Source organism: Helicoverpa zea, chromosome 3 (assembly GCF_022581195.2).
Source record: "Helicoverpa zea isolate HzStark_Cry1AcR chromosome 3, ilHelZeax1.1, whole genome shotgun sequence".
Classification (NCBI taxonomy): domain Eukaryota; kingdom Metazoa; phylum Arthropoda; class Insecta; order Lepidoptera; family Noctuidae; genus Helicoverpa; species Helicoverpa zea.
In genome coordinates, this window is record NC_061454.1 from 7,998,720 (window position 1) to 8,026,593 (window position 27,874).

A 27,874-nucleotide genomic window follows, 5' to 3' on the forward strand; every position below is an offset into this window, starting at 1 on the left:
AGTGTTATGAAGTATCAAGTATTTGTTTATTGCTTTTTGGCCATATCGATCGAAGACTCTCGATGTATCTTATAAGTCGCGACGAAATCTCTTATTTCCAAATGCCAGGAACCCCATTTGCTCTTAACACTTTTTTTTACCACTAAAGGATCGCAGATCAATCATTTCTAGATGCGTCTGTTTACCTATGCTAGACAAAGTAGCGTCATGAAAATGAGTCGTGTTTGGATCACACTAATACGTAAATACGCGTTCAAGGCAATCTGATAAAAGTTCGACGCCCCTGCACATGCCTACGTAGCGTCAAAGGTTGGAGCATAGATAACACTGGTCAACAAATTAAAATATTTTTTTTGGTGCAAAGGTGAAATATACAATTTCTTGTAGAATATTTGACACGTAATCAAAGTCCAGAACATAAAATTGCACTAGCACGTAGGGATTTAGAGATATACCCCTCCTAAAGTACCAAAAACGCGTTTTTTATGAAATTTGATGTAATTTTTTGGGGACAGAAGAATTATATAGGAATTTCTAACTAAAGCATCATATAGTACTACTTTCCCCGCATTAACCCCATTTTAATTTATATTTTTGCGAGTTTTATTTCCTAATATATACCATTTTATAACTAAAGTGGAGTTCTTTCATACTAACAGGCCAAATAAAATGTAGGGAAGATCGAACTATCGTAGCTGAATACATATTTCATGAAAATTTAAACTCTTAGCGTTCGAAATAAAAATGAATTTCAATCGGGAAGAGTAGTAATATATAATGCTATAGATAGAAACTAAAAAACAATTTTGCTGTCCTTCAAAAAAATTGTCAAATATCGTTAAAAAACGTGTTTTTGGTACTTTAGAAGGGGTATATCTCTAAATCCCTACGTGCTAGTGCAACTTTATGTTCTGGACTTCGATTACGTATCAAATAATCTATAAGAAATAATATATTTCACCTTTGCACCAAAAATGCTGTTGACCAGTGTAATAGACGATAGGGCTGAAGTGTGAATGCACGTCGCCATCGGGGCTATTACATTATCTGTCTTGTGTTCCTAACATTATCTATGCCCGGACACAGTCAAGGTCGAACCACAAATATGTTCAAGTGCTAGGGCTCGTGTCTTCCTCACGTGCGCAAGCGCAAGTCACCTATTTTAAGAACTGTCACGTTTTTGCAGGAACGTAACAACTGTATTTTCGTTACTGTTACTATAGGCATCTGCCATGTTGTGCCAAATGTAATTTCATCAAGGAATTCCGGAGTGTTACTTTGTTTCACTCAACCTTAGAACGGACATTGATGAATAAAATACGTGTGAATTATATTCAAAATTACTTTATTTTTATAAAAGTAGAAAACATATAAAATATATAAAGTATAATACTAAAAAATAGTATTATAAATTCCAATCATAAATTCATTTAAATGCTTCACAAATTATAGGGTGTGATTAAAATTTTTAAAATAAAATTAGGTAAACTTAAACTATTATTGGTTGTACAATAACAGAAATAAATAATTGTAAAACATTCTCTCATCAAACCTACTACCCAAAAATTAAATATTGTACTATGATTCTTACTATTAAATTGTACTGATCATGGAACAAATACATAAATAAAAAACATTGTATAAATTGTTCACAAATATTAAAACATTATAAAATATACGGAATTCCACTGGTTTCTTCTATCGAGACATGGCCTTTTATCACAATGTAATGAGTAGCACCCAGGAGGCGCATTCATTCAGTCTTCATAAAAATGCTTTAAATCCTGTGAAGAGTTGCACGTAGAACTAATGAGTCCTACAAATAAATACGCCTAATTAATAGCCCCACATTCTAAATACTAATACACCGACCACCTATCCAACAAATTAAAAAATCTGTAAATTCATTTTATACATATAAAATCTATAAAAATTGTAGTCTTAAAAGCTAAATTTGTATTTTCATCTTTTGGCAATTTCTTGACTAAATAAACCGAATCATTTATTCCTATGACTAATGTTTGTAAAAACATTCTAAACAACCCAAATTTTGCACACTATGAAAAAAGTTTTGCACCACTTTTAACATGTATTAATTGCTTCTTTCTTAAAGATTAAGCACACCCATAGGCAATTAGGAACTTTTTGTAACCTATAGACAATAGCACAATTACAAATGTGTCATTCGACTTTTTGAATATTCGACTTCTTAAAAGTGGCACAACTCTTTTTTCATGACTATCCAATGATGTGAAGTTCTTAATGGCATCTTCTATGTAGGTTTAAAATGCAGCATGGCGTAATCGTGATAGTACATCATAATGGCAAGTGGCTGGCCAAGGATTAGAGAGCTCCAGACCATGATGTTGCCCCAACGAGGTCCGAGTCTTAGCTCGGCGGTGCGAGAGATGATGGCAAGCGGTGGTTGCGCCATCATACCCAGGAATGCCCAAATCCTGAACATTTGTAGGGGTACGCTCACCTGTAATAAATGAAAAAATATCATTAGTAACATGTATTTCTTCAAGCATACATGAAACTTAATGCTTCAATTAGTTAAGAAAATCCTAAACTTTTCTATCTGAGTATAGGAAGATCACAAACCTGTAATGCCTACATTGCAAATATACATAGCATGCAATTGTATGAAAACGCGATGAAATAATATGGTGTATAGTATGGTGTATAGTAGTTTTGTGTGCCTTGGCACTATCACCTCACAAAATAATCGTTGTAATAAAATAAGTAGAACGCAGACCGAATTTTAAGAGACCAAAATAAAGAAACTGGATTATATATATATATTGTTTATCATAAAAATTAAAAAAGTACTCACCAAATACTCATGGAACAGCGCCGATATAGCAAAAACAACGATTCCAGCGTTAAACTTGCTGAATCCCATCTCTGTAATAGGCTTGTACACATGCCTCACCGCCCACATATGCACAGGCATGTTCCAAGTGCTCCAGAATACAGATATATTGTTGGAATTCCACCAGTCGGCGTAGAACTTGCGGTCCGCGAACTGGAGTAGCTCACCCATCAGGTTTAGGAACGAATGGAAGCTTAGGTAGAAGAAACACAGCCATAGGAGATGGTTTGGCACCTGGAAATTGAAAAGAGCTAATTAAGCAATTTTACTTACCAAAAATAAGTTTATTTGCCATTGTGTGTAGTTTGCTGGGTTGAGGGGATCAGATAGGGCAGTCGCTCCTTGTAAAGCACTGGTACCCAGCTACATCCGGTTAGACTGGAAGCCGACCCCAACATAGTTGGGAAAAAGGCTCGAAGGATGTGAATAGTTTGCTAAAATAGCGTATATTGGATACTAACGGTCTATTTACATAAACTGTTTCTGTTATAAATTGGTATTTATATAACAAGCTTCGCTAGTTACGCTCTGCAGATGGGCTGTTAAAACGGTTCATTAATGTTGGCACGCGCTGCTTGTTGATATTATACTGGAGTAAATCTAGGAAATCTTCGGAAGGTCTTTACGTCAGAATATAATATATCTAGTTATAATAACAAACCTTCGTGATCGTGTATGATTATTCAATTTTAAATACCATCTAAGACAGTCATGATTAAAAAATGCATAACATGCCATGCATTAAGAACTTTTTATTCGAAACTGCAATTTTTCAATCAAATATAGAGTCCAATGACTGCGTTTAAGGCCGGCGACCCTGTCGATGTTAACGAAGCAACGCATAATAAAAAAATCCTAGCTAAATCCGTCGGGAAGTTTTGATGACTTGCCAGAAAATCTATCAGCAACTTATTCCTGAAGTGTCTGCGACCTAGCCATTCAACCCGTGTTTCGAAATCAAAAAGAGTTTGGCACTCATATCGACTATCCGGAAGGGAAGACTTGCTCTGTTGCTCTCTGTATACATCGTTGTGCATTCACTGTCATAGATATCAAATAACACCCGAGTAAGCTCAAAATTACATGTCAGTAGGAATGCAAAGTGAGCTTAACTTCTTATCACATCGTTGTATGGTACTCTAAACATTTTGAATGCTATGTGTAAACAGATTAGACATAAACATATTGCTACAGTACTATTACAAATTCCAGAAATGCAACACACACGATTAGGGCTGCCATCTCGAATTTCGTCAAACCCGGACAAAGATTCAAAAAAACCCGGAGATTTGGCGAAAATCGCTTTTTTTCCCGGACGAGTCCGAAAATAATATGCAAAAAAAAACAAGACCTAATTTTCATTTGGTTCGGGTTTTCCCCGGACACTTCTTCAAACCCCGCCCGGACGGTCCCCGGACGGTCTCCAAACGAGGACAAATCCGGGGAAACCCCGAAGGATGGCAGCCCTACACACGATTCATCTATCTAGGTACAAACATGAATTGATAAATGCATTGTGTTAGGTACTGCCAAGTCTAACATTGATAACATTGAAAGTTACATACTATTGTTTTAATTGTTTAGTTATGCTAATTCCAAGTACATTCCTACAGTCATATTCGCCAAAGTTGCGATTTCACGCATAACTTACCGCTAACTTAAGTAATCTCTCTGTGATCCTTATGGGATCCATCTTGGAGAAAGTTTCCACGGAGTTGGTGATTGTCGGTATCATCCATTGTTGGAACAGCGCCAAGACCAGGTTTATGCCGAAGAACAACTCCAATACTCTTTTGATTACGAACCTCTTCCGGATTCTGAAATGTAAACATTAGACTTGTTATATCTTTGCTTCACGGTAACAGAACAGTGTAGTCTATTAACGTTAATGATGTCGGTTTATGAGTTACTATATATTACCATTACGAAACAATTAAACAATCATGAGTCATTTTGACAACGTAATATTTTTGTTTCTCAATTTCAAATACCATCACGCTCTTCCATAGCCTCTCAGTAGACCGCAAAAATCTTAAAGATAGGTACGTCCATTCACCTAGGTTTAGTCAGACTCATTCAAGCTAGTTCAAGGGTAGCCATCAGTCAACTTTTGACACGGAGTAAACAAAAGACACGTGCTCCATATAATATCAGTTGATATTAATCGTGATAAAATGATTAAGAAACATGTGAACGTACACGTTTTCTCTCAAGAAAACGTGAGTTTATTGAACTTGTTTCACACCTGCTTCTTCACATTACTAAACTAACAGAAGTTATTTACCAAAGATAACGTCTATTTATAAATTAAAGTGCTTGTGATGCCTAACGGCCGGTTCACACATGTCTCCGTTTTACTGTCCCGTTTTATCGTGTACGTATTTTTTTCGTCGATGGCGTATGTAGTTGTATACAGAATACTGTGCCATGTGTGAAGTCACTCATACAACTACATACGCCATCGACGAAAAAAAAACGTACACGATAAAACGGAACAGTAAAACGGAGACATGTGTGAACCGGCCGTAAGTCATTGCAATGAAATAGTTGTTGTAATTACGTTATTCTGTACTTTATTGCATGTTTATTTTTGGGAGTCCACACCTAACTAACCCACCCTAACCAATGTATATCAAATAAAATCGTCGTCATACTAGCGAAGTTTAATTTACACCTCCAAATCATTTCGGACTTTTGACTTGTGACAATTAATTTGACCGACGACTACTAGATAAATGAATGATGTCAGAGTATGACGAACGAAACATAAAATATTTAATCATTATGATCGAGGGTTTCAATACTTCTCTTGGCAGGACATTTTGTTATCCGTTCGCTGATATACATAATTTAGCTCGGGTGCTTTATTTACCTATGTACTTTATCTTCCGTTCATCATACATCATAGTACAGCAGCACACAGATTGGATAGATAACCTTGGGTAGTTTGCAAAGGGATACTTTCAAAAACATTCAAAAAATGTCTCAAAAAAAAAAACAAATGCAATGAAAAACTAACCGTGCAGTGCGGGGGTAATTCAACTCATAACAAAGGGTGGGTGCCAACATGAAGTAGACCAAGTCTTTCAGGTTCAGATTATCAGGATACTTGGTGAGGCGCGCCGCAGCCGGGGTATCGTTTATAAGATCCTCCTTACTCTCTGTTGGGAAAAGAGGGGGTAAGTTAGCAGGATTTTTGAAGGATGAGTCAGAGTTGCAAGTCATTGCAGTAAGTAAATCTACTTTTATTTACATGAGTCAAAGTCTCTGAACATATGTTCGTTGATAGTCCCGTAGATACCGGATATTTAACATTACTAAATACCCAAAGCAAATCTACAAACAGATTGTGAATTATTTCGTAAGCAAATTATAGTTGGCAAGAGAATTTGCCACAAAAACTTTGAAGTCAAGGTTGCATTACTATTATTACTTTCCGCAATCGCGAAAGTTTGTATGAACTATATCGTACACAGCAGAAAGATCAAAACGAATAGTATTCAAATTTTACTTGAAGGTATTAAGAAAAGAACTTTGTAAGTACCTACCTACTCAGGATGGGACTATCAACTTGCTCATTATAAAGAAAGAAAGTTCAGTGAAAGCCATTGAAAAAACACTATTCTAACTACGCTGTGGCTCAGCCTTTAAAAGCGATAATATATTTATTTACAATGCTATTAGTGCACGCAAGCCTTTCACGCAAGTCACAGATTAGCAGATAAACACACATAGATAAAACAAGGATACGATAACCAGCGTTAAGCGTCCAAAAATCAATAATACGGTCACATTGCATATCGCTATCGTTTACAAATTATTTAGTTGGTATGCAATATTCAGATATTAGATAGAATTTAAGCAAGTAACGACAGAACTGTTACTTCAGGCTTCATTCTTATAAGACAGAAATACTTCTCAACGAGCTGTTAAGAAAGATAGGACAACACTTATACAAACTTTAATAAAGATATTTTATTTCTAGATTACTGCAACCAAAGCATTTTCACTCTAAACTCATTGAACAGAAGCTTTATAAGAAAACGCCAAAATACTAAAAAAGCAAATAGAAAAGAAATAAGGCACACAACAACACGACGTATCTCACTTACTCTCTTGTTCAGCCGTAATTAGTTTATCTGTAATAATTTAAATAGCATTTATACTTATTTTATTCCCAATTCACAACAGTAAATTAATCTTACAGGTAATAAAAAATATTAAGATCGGCTATCTGATTCAAATTCTGATTTCAAAATTGTCGAAAACAGATCCATTTTGCAAGCCAAGCAATTGCGCAAGTTTTTCTCATCTGTCTGAAAAGTTTGGCAATAATAATAGCGATTCACGCACTGCTGGCTTCAGTATTCATAATCGTTAGTGTAATAACGGCCTAAATTATCTGTCAGTAAATAAGAAATCAAAGTTAATGAACACTTACTCCAATTAGGTGCCGACAAACTCTGTCTCCTAAGTTTGTTATCCAAGTATTTTCTCTTCAAACCCAAGCGACACCAATGATTGGTCTGTGTATAGCTCCAGAGTTTTAAAAATATTATCAAATATAACATACACACTGAAGTTATACCAACTGTAAAAAAATAATATTTTAAGCAAGTTAATCAAACTTTTCAGGTAAAAGGAGAAGTCAGATAAAAAATCAGCTATCTTTGTATATGTTACGGCTAAAGCCCGAAGTTAGGCTACACCTAGGTTTAACCGGCTACTGTCAAGTGTAACCGACCATATGTGGCTAAACCTAGTTGACTGCATATATGACAAAATGCTTATCTGAATCCAAAACCTAGCTTTTACCGATGAGAAATAGGTTACACCTAGTTCTGACCGCATATAAGGGGATACAAGTTAGTTTACCCGCATATACCTGGCCACACCTTGCTGGAAACCTAATTGTGTTGTGGTTAAACCTAGGTGTAGCTGCACTTGGGGCTTTAACCGTAACATTACAAAAGCACCATTATGTTTTTATCTTATAAAATTTGCAACGTGATTACCGAAACTGAAATCATTGCCCCTAAAATGCAGAGCTATCATAGGCAGAAGAACCATACATATCATGTTAGATATCTGTAACCCGACGCCTAACTTCTCTGGTATTAAATCCTAAAAACAGGAACAGACATAATTATCTTATCAGCTATGAAATATAAATTGTAATAAGTATAAAAAGTTCATTATCGATATAGAGACGGATTCTTTCCCACATAATCATGACTTACTGTAACTAAGTTATAAACGAAAATTGATTAGGCATTCTTTGTCATATTTTTTTTATTTTTATCGACATTTCAACTTTATGTAACAGAGAAATATAGAAAAGCGAATCTACGTTCCCTCGAGTTTAAGAGTATTTTTTTCTAAAATACCTAATTTCGATAATGGCCTTTTTATACTTAAGACATACGCAAAAATATATGAATTAAAGGAATCAATGCTACTTACAACGGCAATACCCTTTTCAACTAGAAGACCAATGACAATTGGAACAATGCTGACTGAAACAAACAACGCTATGATTTATTTATGATAGGTCTTAGGGTGCGTCCATATCTAGCGAATGTGCAGCTCGCATTCGTTTGAATGAGTTGCGTTAGGCGCACCAAACCATTGCCGTGACTGTACGCGGCACATTCGTCAGATGTGGACGCACCCTTAATTAACTATAGGATCTTAGAGAACTTATTCGTAGTTCGGATACTTACAAACTATCAGTATAACCGACGGGTACTGACTTCTATCTCCTTCATTGTAACCTGTCAAGACTATGAACCATTCAAAGGGGTTCACACGCAATCCATATCTGTAATTTAAAATGAAGGTAACAAGCTTTAGGAAATAAACAAACAAACAACATACGCACACATTAAAAAAAGACCTTGATGTTAGAATTTATAACATATTTTTTCTTCATTTCGTCAGTCATTTGAATGGCATCTCGCTAACCTTGTTATGTGGGTCATACATAAGGAAAATAACTAATGTTGGAGTTTGGACATTGGCCTATGCTCAAACGCATTGTGGATTACCATAATGCGTCAATAGACATGTGTGTATAACGTTTTTGATTTCCCACATTTTAAAAACTAAACTTCGATCAACAGCTGCAACTGTAGGTATGCTTTACGAACTAAACGTCCTCAAAAAGTGTGCGACACTTAATAAGATCTCAGTTGTACAATTCATTATTCAATAAACACAATTGCAATTATATAAGGCTCACAGATTTGGTCATTAAAAATTTTAGCCAGCTACTTATTTTTAGTTAGCAAAACTAACATCGTAGTTTAATTACTATAATTGATCGATGGTTTTAAAATTAGTAAACATAGACTAGCCTAGACCTTGCATCGCCCACACTTATGTTTTTTGTATTTTTAATCCGGTCATTAGTTTCGGAGATTAGTGTGACGAAACAAACAAACTTTTTCAGAATATTTTAGTGTGTAATAGTGTAGTTCGATGGAGTATCTATTAAAACTGTGATAAGTGTTATCAAACAGACAAGGAGATAATGTACTTAGAAAGAATCATAAATTATGATTTCTACATGTTTTTAAGAAGTTAGAAAAGGGGTCACTGGACATTGGACACACAAGTATTTTTAGAAGAATGTTAGTGTAGGAGCTAAATTAACTGCAATTTAAAATATTTTTGTTTAGGGTCTTAAATAATAATACATACATACCTGGATAGCCATTCTGAGCAACAGAAAAAAAAAGAAAATGAGCAACTAGTAACTTATTATTACATTTAAGATAGAAGCTTCCACAAGCAAATTGTAGGCCATTAGATAAAGAATTGGGTCAATTTAGAAACATTCTTATAATAATTTCCAGAAAATGAATATTATGATAGACATGCAGAACAGAGCAAAAATTTTAATGCCGTTTTTGTAAAACAATTTCATCAAAGTTCTTAGTCATCAAAATTGCCAAATATTTTGAAATATTAATTTGACCCCACATAATGGATTGAAGCAATATAATGTGTTATCTACTAAGACATAAAGAACACTCACTTTAAGAAGTTTTCGAGTCCTAAACGCACGCCACCCACGGACAGCATCAAAAAGCCCCAGTTGACGAGACCGGTGAAGTTGTTGAATTCCGAACTCCATGAGAACAAAGAATCCCTTGGCGTGTGCACCCTGAAATATTTTCCGTTGTTAGTACTACGGCATTATCATATAATCTATGAAACTATAAAAAGTAAAGTAACTTTAAAAACAAATGAAATGTTATGTAAATATGATTTGACTTGCAAATAGGTAATGTAGCGCCAACAGTAGAGCATGGTTTTCCATTTACTTTTTATGCAATACCTACTTACTTATTAGCAATAGTAATAGTTTACCTGCTAGTAACCTGCACTTATTAAAGCATAAACTAACATGCAGTTAATCGCAATAATTTATTCATGTTTAGTTTTTATCGATATTTATTCAAAGGTGATGTAATGCTACAGTTTATTAACTGTGACAAGAGGAAAAGAATTTAACAATAGCATGATTCATTTCAGGGTCAGTTGCCACATAAAGGGCCCTTTTGGCAAACACAGCTATCTATATGCATGTAATAAGCTTGATGTGTAACTAAGAACTTCCTATAGATTGTGGGACTCTCCCTGGTAACTAGAAACCTGTATCTGTTGCACCTAATGGAAAGTACAGGAGAGACCCATAGTCTGCTATACGCTGCAGTTAACTTTCTTAGCGCATGTAGCTAAACTTCAAGCTATAATTACTGTTACACCACCAAGCTTATATTATTTATATTTTAACAGGTTGAATATGCATTTAAAGGTATTACAAAATCAACACTGGGCTATTTGAAGTCTCACTTACGGCTTATCCAGTTGTAATTTTCTAACTTTTTTCTCTGTCTCAGTGATCTCCTCAGCTTTGGATACACTTTGAGCTCGCCTGTAGCGAAGCGCCTTTTCTTCAGACTCTGTAGCCATTTTTCTTTTTACCAATTCTGGATTCTGCTCAAAGTTACAAACTATTATTTTTGTGGGTAGTTCACCCAGAAAGCATACGCGTCTCACAATTACAAAATAATGTATAGATTTGGGACTTCTATGTTATAAATCTAAACTTGAGCACGGGAGTTCAGGGGATAATCTACTATAACTTAAATAAAATGTTTATATAGTAGACTGTTTTATCTCACTGCGGTTTATGGTTTATCACTTTCATAAATAAACTTACGAAGAATCAACTCGTTACTAAGCCAGCACAAGCATAATCAGACTATATCAATGTCACGTATTTTAAGACACGAGTTATTTAATATTTAAAATTCTCACATGTACCAAATTAATCGTTACCAAAATCAACCAAAATCCAAATTGATTGACCTATCGAATTGAACTATCTATCTGTCAAACTCAAACTGGGGCTGTCAACCAGACAACCTTCAAATGAACTTAAAGCCGAGTGCACACAATCGCTGATAATTTCCCTTACCGCAATGATTTTAAGAATAAACACGGTTTCCTTAGTTCCTAAGCTCGTAGTATTTACTTTTTATTTAAAAATAAACGAATAAGTAAATACTAAGTACCACAAAAATTAAACAAAATTAAGTTGTATCCAAATTAGGAATTTTGTTTCATTCGTCTTCGCCTATCCCTTAAACAAAATACTTGCCATATTTAAAAACCTATTGAAAATAGTAGTTTTATAGTAGCCTAGTGGAGAATAATACACTACACACATGTTCATAACGAAGTTCAACAACTAACATCCAAAATATAAAAAAAGATGAAAAAATATCTTTACTTCGCTCTAGACAGTTCAGTGTGATAGTTTTGGAGTCTAATGTTTTCCGATCGACTAATTTTACACTTTGAAACAGTGTTTTGTACTTTGAAAACATTTAGCTTTTCTGTGTCCTTTTTTCAGGTTTTAATAACCAAATCAAATAAATAATAGTTTAAAACCAATGACTAACAAAAATATCACACTCATCACATGCCATATATGTCAGTATTTTTTTGCGGTAGATTTTATTAGCGCAACGTGCGTGTAGTAGAATCTCCAATAAGAAAATGGTCACTTCAAACCTCCTGTGAGAGGATAAAGGTCGTCTGTACGTAAATGTGACTGACTACTATGTAACTGAAGTTCAAGGAAAAAACCAGGCTTTTAATGAGATAATCTAAGTATTATCTCGAAATTATTGATTTATTTAATAGATATTTAGAAAATAAAATGAAGATTTGGACTTCAGAACATACTTTCAAGTAAGTTAATGACGATTTAAATTATGACGCAACCTTGAATTACCAATTTACTAGCCTCAATATTATCCGTAAACTGACTAATCTTTGTCTTTGTTGATAACTATAGCCATCCGTGGGAGACGGTTGCACAAGCAGCATGGCGAAAATATCCCAATCCTATGAATCCAGCGGTTATTGGAACAGATGTAATCGAAAGGAAGGTAGTCGATGGAGTTTTGGTCACACACAGACTTGTCAGTTCTAAATGGTTTTTTCCGAGATGGGCGCAAGCAGTAAGTTACCTTGTTTACCTAATAGTCACATTTTTGATTTTTATTGTACCTAGTTTTAATCACTTTAATTTCCTCAATTTTATTGTTGTTATTTTACTTGACTTGTTTGTCAGGGTTAAATTTAACAAGACGTGTTTTATTTTAGCTCATTGGAACTGCAAAAATATGCTATGCCAGCGAAAAGTCAGAAGTAAACCCTAATGAACGACAGATGACTTTAAAAACCTCTAACTTGACATTTTGCCGATACATTGCCGTTGATGAGACTGTTCGGTACACCCCACATCCTTCAGATACCTCCAAAACTCTATTAACTCAAGAGGCTGTAGTCACAGTACAAGTAAGTTGAAGCATCTAACCTTTACTAGGTGTTGTGTTATGATACTTGATTCTTGTCATTTCTTATTGTGTTACAAAAATTCCCTGTTTACTTCAAAATAAGAACATGTCAATAATTTACAATTTTTTATTTTCAGGGCGTACCACTAAGTAGTTACATGGAGGATTTATTGACCAACAAAATATCCTTGAATGCTGGCAAAGGCCGTCAGGCTATTGAATGGGTCATTGGCAAAATAGACTCAGAAATAAAAGAACTTGCGAGCACAGCCTGCAAGAGTACAGATGAACTATTATCACAAACAAAGAAATCTCTTGATGACATCACATCTACAGCAAGGAGATCAATGGATGACATATCAACAAAGGCCAAGAGGTCTCTTGATGATATAGAAAAATTCACCAAAGCCAATGCAAATCAAAGAAGCTGAAAAGAGGAGTGATCAAACTGTTGTGCAACACAACGCATGACCTGCACTAAATGTCTAATTATAACTATTAGTTAATTTATGTATTGATGTAAAATGTAACTTATTTATTTTCTAATAGTCATAATAGAAACTTTTATTAGCAGAAATATGCTTGATAGCTAAAGATAAAGTGAATTCAGATAAAGAGTTAGTTATCTAAAGTCAGTTTTGGTGTATGAGATAACTGATTATGTTATCAGCTGAAATGAAGATTGATGACATAATGTTGAAATTGCCAATGTGCTAAAACTCTCTTTAAATAAGGATTGTACCTGCATGTGTATTCGGTTTCCGAGTATGTAGAACATCTTTTTGGAATGAATATAAATTACCTCATATGACAATTTAACATTGCATCTAAAAGTATGTGTTATTGTGTAGCTTCATAACTAATGAGTTAAAGAAACATAAATAATTGTAGAGAAAAGAGTAATGATTTTAAGTATTGTAGATTAACAAAGATGTCTATAAATATATAGCTTAATTGGGGGTGTATTATTAGTATTAAAATCTGATGTTTCACAAAATATTTGAATTATGTTATAAAATTGTTGCAAAACTCTTTTAATGGCACTTTGTGATAAAAGGTAATTTATTCAAGAGAAGTATCAAGTTGGCAAGGTTGTTTGACTTTCAAATGAATGCCAAAAATAGCCAGTGCAGTGAAGACTGATACACTTTATATGTTTATATTTCACACTCGGCTATGATCAACTATTCCTTATTGGTTGTCATTGAGCTAATTGCAAAAGCATTCCAAGTTAATGTGTTTTATTCCGTGTGAGTTGTTACTAGCCCTCATTGGTGACCAAAAGGAATAGAAGCAAAATAATTCATTTCTTTTTTAAATATGTATTCAACCCAACATTTTGTATTTTAGTATTTTTTGTTAATTCTGTGATTGCTACAAAGATTTCTATGAATTGCTGTGGTTTCAAATTAATGTTATTCAAATAGTTTTCCATGGAGAAATGAGTAATAAAATCCCATTAGAAATAATAAATAATCTTAATGTTACCTATAATTGTATACCAAATTGACTCCACACTCTTGGTATTAAATTAAAAACTCATTTTTCAGCATTCAGTATTTCGAATTTCATTTTATTTCCCAGTATCTATTATAATCCTACTGCAATAATCATAGAGAATAGATTTTGATGAATAAGAGAGATAGAGAATCGAGACAGAGAATAGATTGATACAATATCTGCTTGGATAAACAGGTTTTTAATTCTGATTGGGGAATTAGGCAGAAAACTACGACACAGTAGGAAAAGAAATTGTTTCCTGGACAAACTACAAACACAATCACCCTTTATGGAATTCTTCCAACTTCCACCCGCGGGTTCTCCCGTCTCCTGGGGAACTTCTTCTCGTAGCCATACAAAATATAGCCTGTTTCTCTGTGCGCCTAGCTTCTCAGCAGGAAAATATTTTCCAAATCGTGTCAGTCCTTTCGGAGCTTTTAGGGTATAAATAGACAAAAAATGTTTCCTCTTTATTTTATAAGCAGTTAAAATCCATTTAGTAGTTTATGCATGAAACTGTAACAAGCATATATTCCGCTGCAATATCCAGTGTTATGTGCCTAATTGCATGCATCGAAATAAATCATCTACCTACCGTAGTTGAAAGGTCAATGCTTGTCTAGTCACGAGAGATCGTCACGTGTAGAGTTCAAATATTTTATTGATATGAGAGTATGATTAATACTATCTAGTTGAACTATGCACATAGATTAAGAATAAGTCAATAGGGTCCCATGTACCAATTATCTGCAGATAATAATAATAATGGCGCCCTAGCTGATTGTCGGCTACGGCGGCTGTTCCCATGTAAGGACAGCCAGCTGAGCAAGCATATTATGCTGCATAAACATTTGCACAGACACAAGCTAGTTCCCTCTGTATACCTTCACTGTCTTAGGCCGACAGGACAGAAATCCGAAATGATCAGAATGGAATTAGGCGCAAGACTGACATTAACGTGCTCTTCAATGCACGGGCCTTATCAATCACCAACTTCTAGGCTCTGGGCTACCTAATACACAAAGCGATTGCGGCCCGTCTCGTGAAAGGGACCCGCGACCTCATGCACAGCAGCTGTACTATGCGACAACTATACCAGCAAGGTATATATTTTATAACTGGGATAAGAAATTCTAGAATTCCTTTTTAGACACTTTCACCATAGGATTGTTATAAGTAATTGGTGTTTCTGTTTAAGAATAAAAAACATTAATACCATGGGTTTCTTTTATTGGGAGTAAATAACTTCTCAATAGTATAGCAAGCTACAATAGTTTTATGTGTATAGTTTGTTACTGTTGCTACTATATTATGTACCTATAAATAACAACTTATTCACAAAAAAAACATTACAGGTGATTTTCTGTGGTGATAAATTACAAGGCAACTCATTTTACATTTCAAATTTTGCTATCAAGATTATTTTGAAAATGGTAAATAATGCTATGCCAGTTTTCTAAATAACTGGTACACATATATTGCATAAATATGTAGAGCTTAAATTAATATGTAGAAGAGTTACATTTTACTGAACTTGAACTATTATACTTTGCACCCCCTAAGGCATATCCTATGCCATATCTGAAGACTACCTGTGCAGCAAATATCATTTTAGTGTCAAAGTGTTTAGTTGTAGTTTTGGTGTCAAAATCAGTCAGAATTATTTTCACATTTGTAATATGTATAATTACTAAGAATGAGCATTAAATTCTAAAAGTACAACAGTTGCTAACACAATAAATGTTGTGTTTAAAGAAAACATTTATTGCAGAACTCTTTGTTTTCACATAACTATAGCAGCTTAACTTATAAATATAATTAGGACTTCACATTACTATATTTGAAACACATTGTGCATGTAAAATGCATAAGTATATGAAAAAAAGTCTTGTTCCTAGTAAAAACTTGAAGTGAACAAAGTTAGTATCAAGTGCTGGTTCCCGATGATGTCATGTTGCCATTCTGAACGTTTCCTGACACTGACCGAGATGCAGTGAGATGAGAAGCTTTCAAACGATCCAACTCGTTAACCCAGGAGCGCACATGCTCTAATCGGTGCCAAGCCATTTGCAAAACTTTCTGAGATGCATATCCTGATCCCTCATGTGGCTGTCCAGTAGATACTTGAGTCAGATAGTTTATCTGATCGCTAAGTTTACTTTCCACCTGACTTAATGTCCTCAAAAACTGTGAAGTATTTGTTTCTGCTTGTTTTTGACCAGACTTTTCTTTACTCAACTCCAACAATGCTTGAGCTGCAAACGTGAAAAAATAGCTTTAGAATACAAGTAAGTATCATTCGACTCCCAGCTATCACGGTCTGGGAAGTGGGAATAATGTGCTTCAGTTAGAATGTTTCTTGTGTTAGGTATCTACTTACCAGCACATTGTAGGCATGTTATGATATCTTTTTCAATATCATCAAGAATTTGAATCCTTTCCATAGGAGCTGTCATTCTGAATATTAAGTAGCAACCGACCAATTAAATAACAAAATTTTGCAGGCACAGTTCCTAACATATATAAAATAAAAACCAAATGGTAATATCGATCAGATTTTATCCTCAATGGATACAAATACAAAATATAAATGACATTGACATGAGTTCATTCTATTCTATTCTATTTTTGTGTATGGCAATCCGTGTCGATGTCAATTTCGACGATTCTGCCAATGACAAGTGGGATGAGAAGCAAGAAGTGCTTTTAATTAAAATAAATTTAAAAATATATATATATTGATTTAAGATGGTGCTGTGGCCGATCTTGTGTAACTTAATGTGTTAGTAGGACGGCACTGAAACAAACAGAAATATATTTACATATATAAAAACAACAACAAAATGTTAGTAACACATAACATATAATATATACCACAACCATACAAACTGTGGCCTAAATATAGGCCACAATTTATAATTTAATATTGTTTTGATTAATGAACATCAACAGCATCTGGAGCAGTTCTGGACAGGAGTGGGATAGGAGGGAACGGAAGTTAGTCGGGAGAGGAATTTTAAGTTTTTGGAGACGACCATATAAATCAAAGGATGAGTTGATAGGACAGTCAAAAAATATATGGTCCAGGGTACCTTCATCCAGTCCACACTCGCAGAGGGATGAATCCTGCACCCGAATTTTGCGCAGAAAGACCGGTGTACAGCAGTGACCTAACCGAATTCTGCACATGACTGAAATTACCCGTTTAGGGTATCTTTTGAAATTTGAAAACCACGGTTTTGGTTTTACAACCGGTTGAATGGCGAAATAAGAGCTACCCTTCCTTTTGCCTGAGATGTTCCACCATTCCTGCCACGAGGTCTCAAGACTCAATTTAGGGAGGTTTAGCAGGTCATGCCCTTGAAGGGAGAAGTGTGCAAGATCAGCGGACTCAGATGAACACGCATCTTTGGCCAATGCATCGGCACATTCATTGCCCGCTATACCGCAGTGGCTAGGGATCCAGACTAAGTGTACTTCTTTCTCTTGCCTAGTGCAGGAGAAAAGGGACTTTTTAATATCCAGGACAATAGGACAATGGAGTTTAGTTCTAAAGGGATTCTGGGATATGGCTTGGAGACAGCTAAGGGAGTCAGTAAAGATAACTCCACAGCTAATCTCATGAGACTCTATAAAACGACAAGCTTCCAATAGTGCCACACACTCGCCTGTAAATACTGAAGACTCCTTCGGACATCTGAATTTCAAAATTATTTTAGAGTTCTGATAGTAAACCGCGGCTCCAGTACAGCCACCATTTGATTTGGAAGCATCCGTGAAGAACTTTTGAAACCCAATCCATCGTTCACCCAAAACCGCATTAAAGGCCGAATTTGCAGATGGGGAGTTTTTGGATATGCCAATGTTATAGAATATTTTAGGGGTGAAGCAAAGTACTTCATAAGGGTAATTAAATAAAGGAAGTCTGGGATGTGGAGCAATGGGGGATTCTAAATTTTGAAAAAACCGATATGCTTTTAGGAATAGGGGGATTTCTTTGTGTTCCCAATATTTGGAGCTGTGACAAAGAGTGTCAAGCTCTCTGAGTTTTGGGATGAGGGGGTGAGATGACTTGGGAATAACCCTGGATAGGAAACGGGAAGCGAGGTACTGACGTCTCAGGGCTAAAGGAGGTTCAGCGCATTCGACCTGCAAGGCGTTAATAGGCGACGACTTCATGCAACCTGAGATGATTCGAAGGCATTGAGACTGAATCCTATCTAAACCGGCCAAGGCACCTTTGTTGCTTGGAATCACCAAGTGTGACCCATAGTCCAGGATACTGCGGACTAAGGCATTGTAGACCAGTTTCATAGTGAAGGGATGGGCCCCCCACCAGACACCAGCGAGAGCTTTTAGGATGGAGATTGCTCTTTCGCATCTTTTGATCAAATAATTAAAGTGGTGAATCCCGGATAATTTTGAGTCTAAGAAAACGCCTAAAAATTTTGATTTGTTACCTATGGGAATATCTTGTCCTTGAATGTTAACTGAGACCTGAGGGATCAGTCGTTTTCGGGAAAAAATCACTACCGAGCTTTTTGGGGCGGATAACGAGAGACCATGGTCCAAAAGCCATGTGTGCAGAGAGTCCAGGGAGAGACAGAGAGATGAGGCAGCGTCCGTAATAGATGGATTAACTACATACAACACTAGATCGTCAGCGTATTGTAAAAGGTGGCAGTCAGCATTAAGGCAGGAGCCAATGTCTGCTGTATACAGGTTGTATAGTAGGGGGCTTAGAACTGAGCCTTGGGGAAGGCCCTTCCACGTCTGTCTCACCTCAAATACCTCCCCCTGCACTCTGAGCATCAAAGAGCGAGACATGAGGAGTGCGCATATACATTGTACCATCTTACCCGGAATCCTCAGCTGTTGCAATTTTTGCCTGAGAACTGGAAGAAGGACGCTGTCGTATGCGGAAGAGATGTCAAGGAAAGTGGCTACAGCGGATTCATTTTTGGAAAAGGCTGTACGGATATCAGTAACCAAAATTGCCACACTGTCCATGGTGCTAAGCCCCTTTCTAAAGCCAAACTGACTACTCGGCAGTAGATCCCTAGACTCCACCAACCACTCAAGTCTATTTTTAATTAAATGTTCCAATATCTTGGCCAACACTGAGGACAAAGCAATTGGTCTAAGGCCATTCGGATCATCAGCAGTCTTGCCGGGCTTCAAAAGGGGAATTACTATCTGAGCTTTCCACTGTTCAGGAACCCAACCAAATTGATAGCAATAATTTATTATTCCTAAAAAATATTTTTTTGCTTCAAAACCAAAATGAACTGCAAATGAGTACGGTATGCCGTCTATGCCTGGGGCGGAATCCCTAACATGACGTAATACCGTATCAAGTTCCTCTAACGAAAATGGTTCATTCATAGGATCATCCACAATATTTACAGGCGGGAGCAGAAGTTCTGAGGAAGAAGGAACATAGGCTGGAGCTATTTTGTCAAAAAAGGATTCAGCAGTTTCTCTCGAGATAGGGGAAGAGATAGATGGGGAGCAGCCTCGCCTGAAACGATTAATGCTCTTCCAAACTGCTGAAATGGGAGTGGAAGGGGATAGAGAAGTGCAAAACTTAACCCAACCGCGGCGTTTCTTCTTGCGAAGAAGCCGCCGAGATTGAGCTAACACTCGTCTGTACCGTATAAGATTGTCGCTATTCATCGCATCATTGTACTGTTTTTCGGCCTCTTTTCTTTCTTTAATAACCGATGTGCATTCTTGATCCCACCACGGGGGTGACGGGATTTTATTTCTGGCACAGTTGCGCAACGGAAAGGTAGAGTCTGCGCTTGAGGTAATGGCCGAGATAAAGCCATCGTAGCAGCTCTTAGCATGGCAGTGACCAGAAGAATCTTGAAAACTTGAAGTTAAATTTGGAAGCATACTAATTTTCTCCTCCAGTAAAGATGCAAACCTCGACCAATCAGGTTTGGACAAGTTGTACTTCAATAGTGGAGGAGACGTTTTCTCTAAAAAGGTTTTATTAATTAAAGTTACAACAATGGGGTAATGGTCGCTACCATGCGTCAGAGTAGTACATTCCCAATGAATTGATGCCGCCAACTCTACTGAACAGAATGTGAGATCTACACAACTCTTTTGCTGTCCTGGAAGAGATCTACGAGTAGGGCTACCATCATTTAAGATGCAAAGGTCAAAATCATCCAAGATTTCTACTAAACCTTCCCCAAACGAATCACAACGATTGGAACCCCATCTAAAGTGGTGACAGTTGAAGTCACCCATGACGAGCACAGGTCCCACTATGTTATTCAAAATGTCCCTAATGGTGGTTAAAAACCTACGCTGAGGATGGGAAATATACACGGATAAAACAGTGATACCCTCAATTCTACACGCAACTATATTCATATCACCATCCAGAACCGGAAGAGTCAAGGTGGAGAGGGGGACACGATTATTAACAAGGAGAGCCGACCCTCCATAGCCATCAGATCTGTCACATCTGAGAATATTAAATAGTGGTATATTAAAACTGAGACTCGGGGTGAGCCAAGTCTCAGCTACAGAGCAAGCCAGAGGCTTGAATTTATTGAGGAGGAATATGAGGTCGTGCTTTTTATGCCACACGCTCCTCACATTCCATTGAAGGAATACTTGGCGAGGCGCCATTTCTAATATTTGATAAAAGGTTAGTTAGTTGGTAGGCAACGTTGGACGGTAATTGGGTATTATTGGTGGATAGAATTGTAGAAAGAAGTTTAATAAGTATATCTATTATTGAGGAAACATTACTATCAATGAATGGGTTATTCAGAGCGCAGCCATCAGGCTGTGAAGGTGCAGGGGAGTTAATAATCTGCTGATGGGCAGCTTTATCATAAGAGGGAGATAGAGGGGCATGGGTCTTTGGCTTAAGGAAAACAGTTTTGCGGTATGACTGAGTGGGGACGGGAATAGCTTTTGCAGCATTAGCATAATTGCGAGAAGTAAGTGGGACAGATTTGCTAGCTTCAGCATATGAAAGGGACTTCTCAGCCATAACCGTCTTAATGGCCTTCTGTCTACCCAACTCGGGGCATGATTTGCTATTTGCAAAATGATTCCCCGAGCAGAGCACACAGAATGCCTCCGCCTCAGAAGTGCTGCAACCATCACCAGGGTGATCATGGCCGCACTTACTGCAGCGAGGCTTGGACCGACACACTAGTTCCACATGACCAAACCTGCAGCACTTACGGCACTGGATGGTGGGATAAACATATTGCTGAACCGGAAGGGAGGTGTAACAACAAAATACTCTTTGAGGTAATACTTGGCCATCAAAGGTAAGTACACATGTCTCTGTTGCCTTGAATACAGTCACTCCATCAATAACTACTTTCCTGCTTATGCGACGAACTTTCAGGATTTCACCACAACCTGAAGGGACCTGCAAGTATTTTTGGGCTTCCTCTTCATTTAAATCTGTGGGAACACCAGTCACAACACCCATCCTAGTTATATTAAAAGTGGGGATAGAGGCAACATAGCAGTTCTTATGTAAAATGCTGTTGATAATAAATGAGTTTGCATCCTGAGGGGATTTAAACTCTACAGACACACGGTTCCTACCAACTTTTTTAACACCATCACGGACAACATTGGTAATGTTATGTTTTTGTAGGAATATTCCGAAAGTAACAGGGTGTAGAGAGGTACCGGCGTTAGGCTGGGGCTCCAATCGAGAGACATGAACGATAAAAGGTGCCTTATCAGTAGCAGAGTACCTGCTGCGGCCAACTAGGTTTCTTTGTTGTTTTGATGGCGGGGTTGACACGCCAATGTTGGCATCATCTCCGGAGCGTTTCCTGGTATTCGAGGTTGATAGGGTCTGGGAGTCCGCGATACTGCAAGCAACATCAGCGAGTTGGGAAAGCGGATAGTTGGGGGAAAGTGGAGCATATGCAGAGATGTCGGGAGGATCGGGATCGGGGGGTTTATTTTGATCCATTATGCTTGTAAAAAACTGGTTAGTTACCGAAATAACAACACACCACTGGTAACAAACAAAAAGACAACACACAAACACAAAACTAAGTCACAAAAGTTCACCAAAACACTTAAAACAGCTGAAAATTCTAGGCACACGTGCTAACCAAAGACACTCTGTGGCGAGAATCTGACATGAGTTCAAATGAGTTGACATAACTATGACAGCCCAGATGACAACTATTCATTGCGCATTGCCATAAAACCATTGCATAAAACAGGAACCTTGTATTAATTACCTAAATAAAGGGCTTGTGTACTAATCATAAAAAAAAACGTTAAATTAATTTGCGATTTCGTAGGGGCAACCCTTGGACTACCTATTCAATCAATGACACGTGAGATCGTGCGACAGGTTTTTGGTCTTAGGAGTAAAAACTCTAAAGTAAAGGTATGTGCGCCGAAGGATGGCTCGACTCATACATGCATTGATAAATTTTTAACTTTACTCGAAGTATGCATTGTGCATAAGTTCAGCACCCTTGTGGCGTATGCCTCGAAACAAAACGTTTCCGAAAAATGTGTTTTCGACTGGCAATCTGGACGAGTATTGCCAATAGGCATGATGACAGTAATCAAAAATCATTAAAATAATACATTTATTAAATTAAACTTGAAGCTTGGAATATAAAACGCGCATTGTTTTCTTTATTAATAATGTGATTAATGTGTATTTTTATAAAATAAAATTACGAAATAAGGCAATCCGCCATGATATCTTGAACACCAATCAGAGCTCGTGACGTCATTTCTCAAAACGCCTCGCGCGAAAGCGCGCGAACGTCACATTTCGTTATTGTGAACTTCCACTGCGATCTTTGTTTTTAATTAATTAATTGTGTATAACACGAGTTATGGAGCCCGGATTTATCAAGGTTTGCCTTAACCGGATTTATTAAGGTAAGCGCTAATTTGCCTAGAATTGATATCATAATGCTGGGAGAGTTTTTGGCATCAAATAAAGATTTTTGTTCAGCTGAATTTAGAAATGTTAAAACTTCCATGTAAGTATACTAGTTTAATTAAAAAAAACTTCCATGTAAGTGTATTAGTTTAATTAAAAAAACTTCTATGTTAGAATCTAGAGAACTATGTAATAACTTACATCAAAGTGATCTTCACAAAAATAAAGTTGTACCCTGGGCAATATTGCTTTTGAATCTCGCCTTGCAAGTTTAAGCCACTTGTTTCGTATTTTTTTATTGTGAGGAACGTACACAAATAACTTATCAGGAGTTGTTTTGGATGTGTTCTTACACTGGGGGACCCCACAATACCTATGCACTTTCGAATTCATATTTAATAACACAAAAATCGCGCCGGATTCAAAGTGGACAGAGAAAAATGCAATTATTTGATAAAAAAACTTCGCATTTTCTTAAAATTAATAATTTTTCATATAAAATAGACGTATACCTACATCATACAAAGGAATTTAAAAATTTGTCATCATGCCTATTCCGTCAAAGATCCCTCGATTTTTGGAAGAATTAAGATATAATAAGAGAAATACAATGGGCATTGAACAATTTTTTCGACCCTCATTTTTTATTTAAGATTTCGATAATATAGAGCATTCTAAGAAACTAATTTGAATAATTTTTAATTTTATGGAGTCGTTCTATTTTTATTAATTATTTAAAATTTGGAGTAACTTTTGTACGGTGACGTCATCATTTGGCTGTATAATTTACGTGTCTTCGGCCTTTTACTTAAAAAGATTTCTTTGACGTTTGAGAAATGTCAATAGGTTGTCAATCTGTTCATTAGTGTCATACAGTAAACTATAAAAAACTTCTTTGAAATAAATACCACGCTATCATTCATCTTGTTTGTAAATCATTTTATAAACTTACTGTTTTTTACGAACGGTTTACCATGACTGACAACTTCGTGAAAGCTGACTCCAGAAATCTACCGAAGGTGGAAAATATTATGATATTAGAGTATGTGGCAACATGTAGCCATCATAACTTGGCTGAAATAAGGGGAGCAAAGATTTTAATGTAAGTATCTTTTACATTATATTAGAATTCGAACAAATCTTTCGCCTGTTCGCCTACTACTTATGTCTACTTGGCTCCAATGAAATAGTATTAACGCAACCGGTTTAACGTCGGGATGATGATTACTTCACTAATGTTTTTTGTATTGTTTTAAATTACTACATATATACTAAAGCATCTTTAATTTTTAGGTCATCTCGGGATTCGTACATCAATACCGCTGTGGGCTACGTGAAAGTTAGTCGAACAGGCAGTGATTGCATAGTCAGTGCTAAAGTAGTGCCTGAACACAGAATAAGCAATAAATTGTATACCGTCAAATGTAAAATTGACGAACAGGATAATAATATTATTAATGCAACATGTGAAGATTGTCCAGCATCAGCAGGTATTTTTATAATTAACAAGTGTAAGTGAGTACCGTTTGTTCAAACTTGGATTAACCATGATTTTTGTTTTTGCAGGTGGTTGTAAGCATTCCCTTTTGCTATTGTTTTGGTTAGCAAAAAAACTTCTGAACCATCATCAACTGCAGTTCAATGTTACTGGAACAAACCTTCTCTTACAAGTGCAAGCGCAGAACCAGTAACTAGTAAAGATATTTTTCCAAAGGTTAAGATCCCAAAACTTATGCCAAAAGACACTACTGTATTAACTGAATTTCAGGAACAATGTCTTAGAAGAAATTTGAGCAACTCACTTATTATGAAGTTCTGTGATGGTGTTAAAACCAACTCCAAAAATATATTTGACATTATGTTGGCATTTGTTTATGACGAAACCATACATGATTATTGTAACTTTAGTAAGTATTTAAAAAGAATTATTAACAACATTGTTATTGAAGAAATAAAATTAAAAACAATAAGGCAAGCTGATAGTAAATATTGGCATAATATACGGCAAGGAAGATTAACAGCTTCTAAATTATATGAAGCTGCTCATTGCCATACAGATGGTGCTCTAGTTGAGCAAATATTAGGAGGCTATAAAGTGCCTGAAACTAAAGCCATACAACGAGGCAGAAGATTAGAAAGCCGAGTACTAAAAGAAATTGAAGAAAAGTTACAAGTCAAAATAGACCGGTCTGGGTTCACCCTCATTGATGGCATTTTGGGAGCATCACCTGATGGTATTGGAGAAGACTTCGTAGTAGAGGTTAAGTGTCCATCTTCAGAAAAAGCGATTGAAACATACATAAAAAATGATGTTATAACAGAAAAATTTAAAACACAAATAATGTGCCAAATGATGGCCTGTAAAAAAAACAAAGGACTATTCTGTGTTGCAGATCCTTTATTTGAAACTACTAAAAATATTCATGTTGTTTGGGTGTATGATGAAGTATACATAAGAGACATAATAAAAAAAGCAGAAGTCTTTTGGAGTACATTTATTTTTCCTAAGTTATTGGAAAGTGCAAAAAAATAATAAAATATTGATACATTTTAATAACTTTTTATTATTTCTCCTTGCAAATTAATTAAACCACAAACGATTAACACTATTTCATCCAAGTAAGGTACATATTTATAATTAACAACTGAATGAGGTTTCAGTAGAGTATACTCTCTTACTCGCCTAATAACTCTCTCAATGTGAACTCGCAAACTTGCAATTACTTTACTCTGAAGTGCCTCACGAGTAGTTTGTTTGGTGCCTGTATAAACACTAGGTGGCCTCAAAAGTTTTATATTCCGCGCATTTAATTGAGTTTCTATTTCTTTAAATCCCCTGTCAGCTAAAATAACGGCATTAGGCTTTAAAACATTTATTAAATCACTTTTTGCTACAATCGCTTTATCAGATATTCTTCCCCCATAACCTTTTGATATAAAGCTTATAAAGCCATTTGGAGTGCAACCTATTAGGTATTTAACAGTATTACTACTTTTGTACTGCGACCATGTCTGAGCTTGTTTCAAAGGGTTAGATGGTTTTGAGATTTGTATCTCAAAACAATCAATGATCATTTGGACATCAGAATATCTTATTTTAAATACCAACGGTAGATTCTCTTTTATTTGTTTGGGTTGGGGACAATAAACAAAATTTTGAAAGAAGTTACCTAATACTTCAATACCAGTTAATATCATTGAGGACAGCTTGGTACGAGATATATTAAATTGATCACTTATACGTTCCAGTGAGTCATTTTGCTTTATTTTCAATAAACTAACAATAATGTGTAGATTGTCTATTTTTGCTGTACTTTTTTCTACTATATGATCAATAAGCCATATATATTGTTTTGGTAACCCCAAATACATCCTTGGTTTATTTATTACTAAGTCTAACATAATCTTCTTAGTTTTGGACACCACTCTTCTTGCATCACATACACTAGATTCTTCAGTTTCTGATGTACAACCAAATAAAGATGGGGTTGCTGCCGAAGATGTCTCTTGTGAAGATTGCAGTATGTCAGTGGTAGTAATATTTGCAGGCTGTTTCCTAGTTTTATAGTTTGTACTCTTGTCAACCATCTTTATTTCACACTGAGTAGCAGCATTGATCTGGAAATAAATCAGTACTTAGTGCATATATTTCAGTAGCAACACACTTCTTAAAATTCATCGCATTTAGTTACATAATTCACTTACACTTATAGCTATTTCGCTCATTTGATTTGTCAGTTATGTCAGTTATAATTATATATTTATTTTATTATTATGATTAAAAAAAACAGGAAGTACCTACATTTATAGCTAATGTAGAACATGTGGATGTACTGGGCATAGCTATATCCTCAATCCTTTTAAACAGCTTACTTTTGTTAAGACTAGTGCTGGATTTTGATTTATCAAAATCATCACGTTTCCTTTTCAATGGCTGGCTGGTACTTGGAGGTTGTAACAATAACTTATTTAGTTCTGATAGGTCTTCATTCGTATCTTGACCAATATTGCGCAACAAAGCCGAACGTTTTAGTTTAGGTTCTTCGTTCAATAACTTGCATTGGTAATAATTAATCAAATCTTCCCTGGGCTACAATACAAAATAATGAAAGTTGTAAAATATCATAGGTTTGTAATAAGTTGTGACAAGTGCTAATGGCGATTAAACCAAAAAATGTATAGTATCTAGTTTTATGATATCAATAATCTTTACCTCCAAATGATCTTCGCAGCAATACATTCTGTAAATTTTAAAACACTCCGCCTTAGCTTCACGACACCATTTTTCTTTCAAGTCTTCCCGAACACGAACAAAAATTTTATCTGGACTATTTTTTGAGTCATTTTTACAGGTCGGAATGAAGCATTCCCTATATTCCATCGTTTTCTGGTGGTAATTTCCTAGACGCTAAATAGAATAATCGAATTTTTGAATAATTTGAGGTTATGTTTCTTGTTTATATATCTTGACACTTGACACTTTTGACAGTTGTAAACAAGTGTGTGTGAGCGTGTGTATATTTGATGGCAAAGGAATTGTCCCTTTAGAGTCAAAAGATGACGTCACTAGAGGTCAAATTAAGGTTATTTACTTTTAGCGATAAATAAAAATAATCCGTGAATATTTTATTTTTCTAAACGCTAAATTGTCATGAGTGACCCTATTCCTCGAAACGGATTTCATATTTACTCATGAAAAAAAAAAATGAA

General features: G+C 35.9%; 5 protein-coding genes across 13 annotated transcripts; 2 read left to right on the top strand and 3 right to left on the bottom strand.

Annotated features, from left to right (window-relative positions):
- Positions 1-1,328: 1,328 nt before the first annotated feature.
- On the bottom strand, positions 1,329-11,288 carry LOC124645453 (diacylglycerol O-acyltransferase 1). 4 transcript variants are annotated; one of them, XM_047185269.1, is made up of 12 exons: positions 11,106-11,287; positions 10,740-10,879; positions 9,915-10,043; positions 8,599-8,696; positions 8,339-8,391; positions 7,891-7,999; positions 7,317-7,466; positions 6,988-7,014; positions 5,895-6,036; positions 4,527-4,692; positions 2,837-3,109; positions 1,329-2,482 (listed from the first exon to the last, which is right to left on the bottom strand). In XM_047185269.1, the coding sequence occupies exons 2-12, from the start codon at positions 10,853-10,855 to the stop codon at positions 2,273-2,275; spliced, it is 1,473 nt and encodes a 490-aa protein (XP_047041225.1). In that variant the 5' UTR covers positions 10,856-10,879; positions 11,106-11,287; the 3' UTR covers positions 1,329-2,272. The 4 variants fall into 4 exon arrangements, with proteins under 4 accessions (XP_047041225.1, XP_047041218.1, XP_047041232.1 ...); XM_047185262.1 differs by having other exon boundaries at positions 8,339-8,406; XM_047185276.1 differs by lacking the exon at positions 6,988-7,014 and having other exon boundaries at positions 8,339-8,406; positions 11,106-11,288.
- Positions 11,289-11,946: 658 nt separating this feature from the next.
- Positions 11,947-14,312, top strand: LOC124645476 (protein slowmo). Its single transcript, XM_047185295.1, has 4 exons — positions 11,947-12,142; positions 12,249-12,414; positions 12,560-12,754; positions 12,891-14,312. The coding sequence occupies exons 1-4, from the start codon at positions 12,111-12,113 to the stop codon at positions 13,182-13,184; spliced, it is 687 nt and encodes a 228-aa protein (XP_047041251.1). The 5' UTR covers positions 11,947-12,110; the 3' UTR covers positions 13,185-14,312.
- A 1,154-nt stretch (positions 14,313-15,466) lies between these two features.
- On the bottom strand, positions 15,467-16,938 carry LOC124645485 (mediator of RNA polymerase II transcription subunit 11). The gene is made up of 2 exons (XM_047185307.1): positions 16,634-16,938; positions 15,467-16,508 (listed from the first exon to the last, which is right to left on the bottom strand). Exons 1-2 carry the CDS (start codon positions 16,707-16,709, stop codon positions 16,180-16,182), a joined length of 405 nt encoding a protein of 134 aa, XP_047041263.1. The 5' UTR covers positions 16,710-16,938; the 3' UTR covers positions 15,467-16,179.
- Positions 16,939-23,803: 6,865 nt separating this feature from the next.
- On the top strand, positions 23,804-25,718 carry LOC124646217. 3 transcript variants are annotated; one of them, XM_047186323.1, is made up of 4 exons: positions 23,804-24,266; positions 24,458-24,654; positions 24,731-24,851; positions 24,933-25,718. In XM_047186323.1, the coding sequence occupies exons 1-4, from the start codon at positions 24,139-24,141 to the stop codon at positions 24,955-24,957; spliced, it is 471 nt and encodes a 156-aa protein (XP_047042279.1). In that variant the 5' UTR covers positions 23,804-24,138; the 3' UTR covers positions 24,958-25,718. The 3 variants fall into 3 exon arrangements, with proteins under 3 accessions (XP_047042279.1, XP_047042280.1, XP_047042281.1); XM_047186324.1 differs by having other exon boundaries at positions 24,731-24,736; positions 24,879-25,718; XM_047186325.1 differs by having other exon boundaries at positions 24,731-24,736.
- Positions 25,709-27,818, bottom strand: LOC124646216. Of its 4 annotated transcripts, none has more exons than XM_047186322.1 (3): positions 27,378-27,818; positions 27,038-27,254; positions 25,709-26,782 (listed from the first exon to the last, which is right to left on the bottom strand). In XM_047186322.1, exons 1-3 carry the CDS (start codon positions 27,543-27,545, stop codon positions 26,760-26,762), a joined length of 408 nt encoding a protein of 135 aa, XP_047042278.1. In that variant the 5' UTR covers positions 27,546-27,818; the 3' UTR covers positions 25,709-26,759. The 4 variants fall into 4 exon arrangements, with proteins under 4 accessions (XP_047042278.1, XP_047042276.1, XP_047042274.1 ...); XM_047186320.1 differs by having other exon boundaries at positions 26,963-27,254; positions 27,378-27,817; XM_047186318.1 differs by having other exon boundaries at positions 26,967-27,254; positions 27,378-27,806.
- Between the last annotated feature and the right edge of the window lie 56 nt (positions 27,819-27,874).

Coding starts and splice junctions, on each gene's coding strand:
- LOC124645453 (XM_047185262.1), bottom strand. CDS start 10,855: ATGGCTACAGAGTCTGAAGAAAAGGCGCTTCGCTACAGGCGAGCTCAA. Junction 8,000..8,338: donor TTGAAAAGGGTATTGCCGTT/GTAAGTAGCATT, acceptor TCCTGTTTTTAG/GATTTAATACCAGAGAAGTT. Junction 6,037..6,987: donor AATTACGGCTGAACAAGAGA/GTAAGTGAGATA, acceptor TTTTCCCAACAG/AGAGTAAGGAGGATCTTATA.
- LOC124645476 (XM_047185295.1), top strand. CDS start 12,111: ATGAAGATTTGGACTTCAGAACATACTTTCAA. Junction 12,143..12,248: donor ACTTCAGAACATACTTTCAA/GTAAGTTAATGA, acceptor TGATAACTATAG/CCATCCGTGGGAGACGGTTG. Junction 12,755..12,890: donor AGGCTGTAGTCACAGTACAA/GTAAGTTGAAGC, acceptor TTTTATTTTCAG/GGCGTACCACTAAGTAGTTA.
- LOC124645485 (XM_047185307.1), bottom strand. CDS start 16,709: ATGACAGCTCCTATGGAAAGGATTCAAATTCTTGATGATATTGAAAAA. Junction 16,509..16,633: donor AACATGCCTACAATGTGCTG/GTAAGTAGATAC, acceptor TCACGTTTGCAG/CTCAAGCATTGTTGGAGTTG.
- LOC124646217 (XM_047186323.1), top strand. CDS start 24,139: ATGACTGACAACTTCGTGAAAGCTGACTCCAGAAATCTACCGAAGGTG. Junction 24,655..24,730: donor AGATTGTCCAGCATCAGCAG/GTATTTTTATAA, acceptor TTGTTTTTGCAG/GTGGTTGTAAGCATTCCCTT. Junction 24,852..24,932: donor CAAGTGCAAGCGCAGAACCA/GTAACTAGTAAA, acceptor ACTGAATTTCAG/GAACAATGTCTTAGAAGAAA.
- LOC124646216 (XM_047186318.1), bottom strand. CDS start 27,545: ATGGAATATAGGGAATGCTTCATTCCGACCTGTAAAAATGACTCAAAA. Junction 27,255..27,377: donor GCTGCGAAGATCATTTGGAG/GTAAAGATTATT, acceptor TTTGTATTGTAG/CCCAGGGAAGATTTGATTAA. Junction 26,783..26,966: donor GTTCTACATTAGCTATAAAT/GTAGGTACTTCC, acceptor ATTTATTTCCAG/ATCAATGCTGCTACTCAGTG.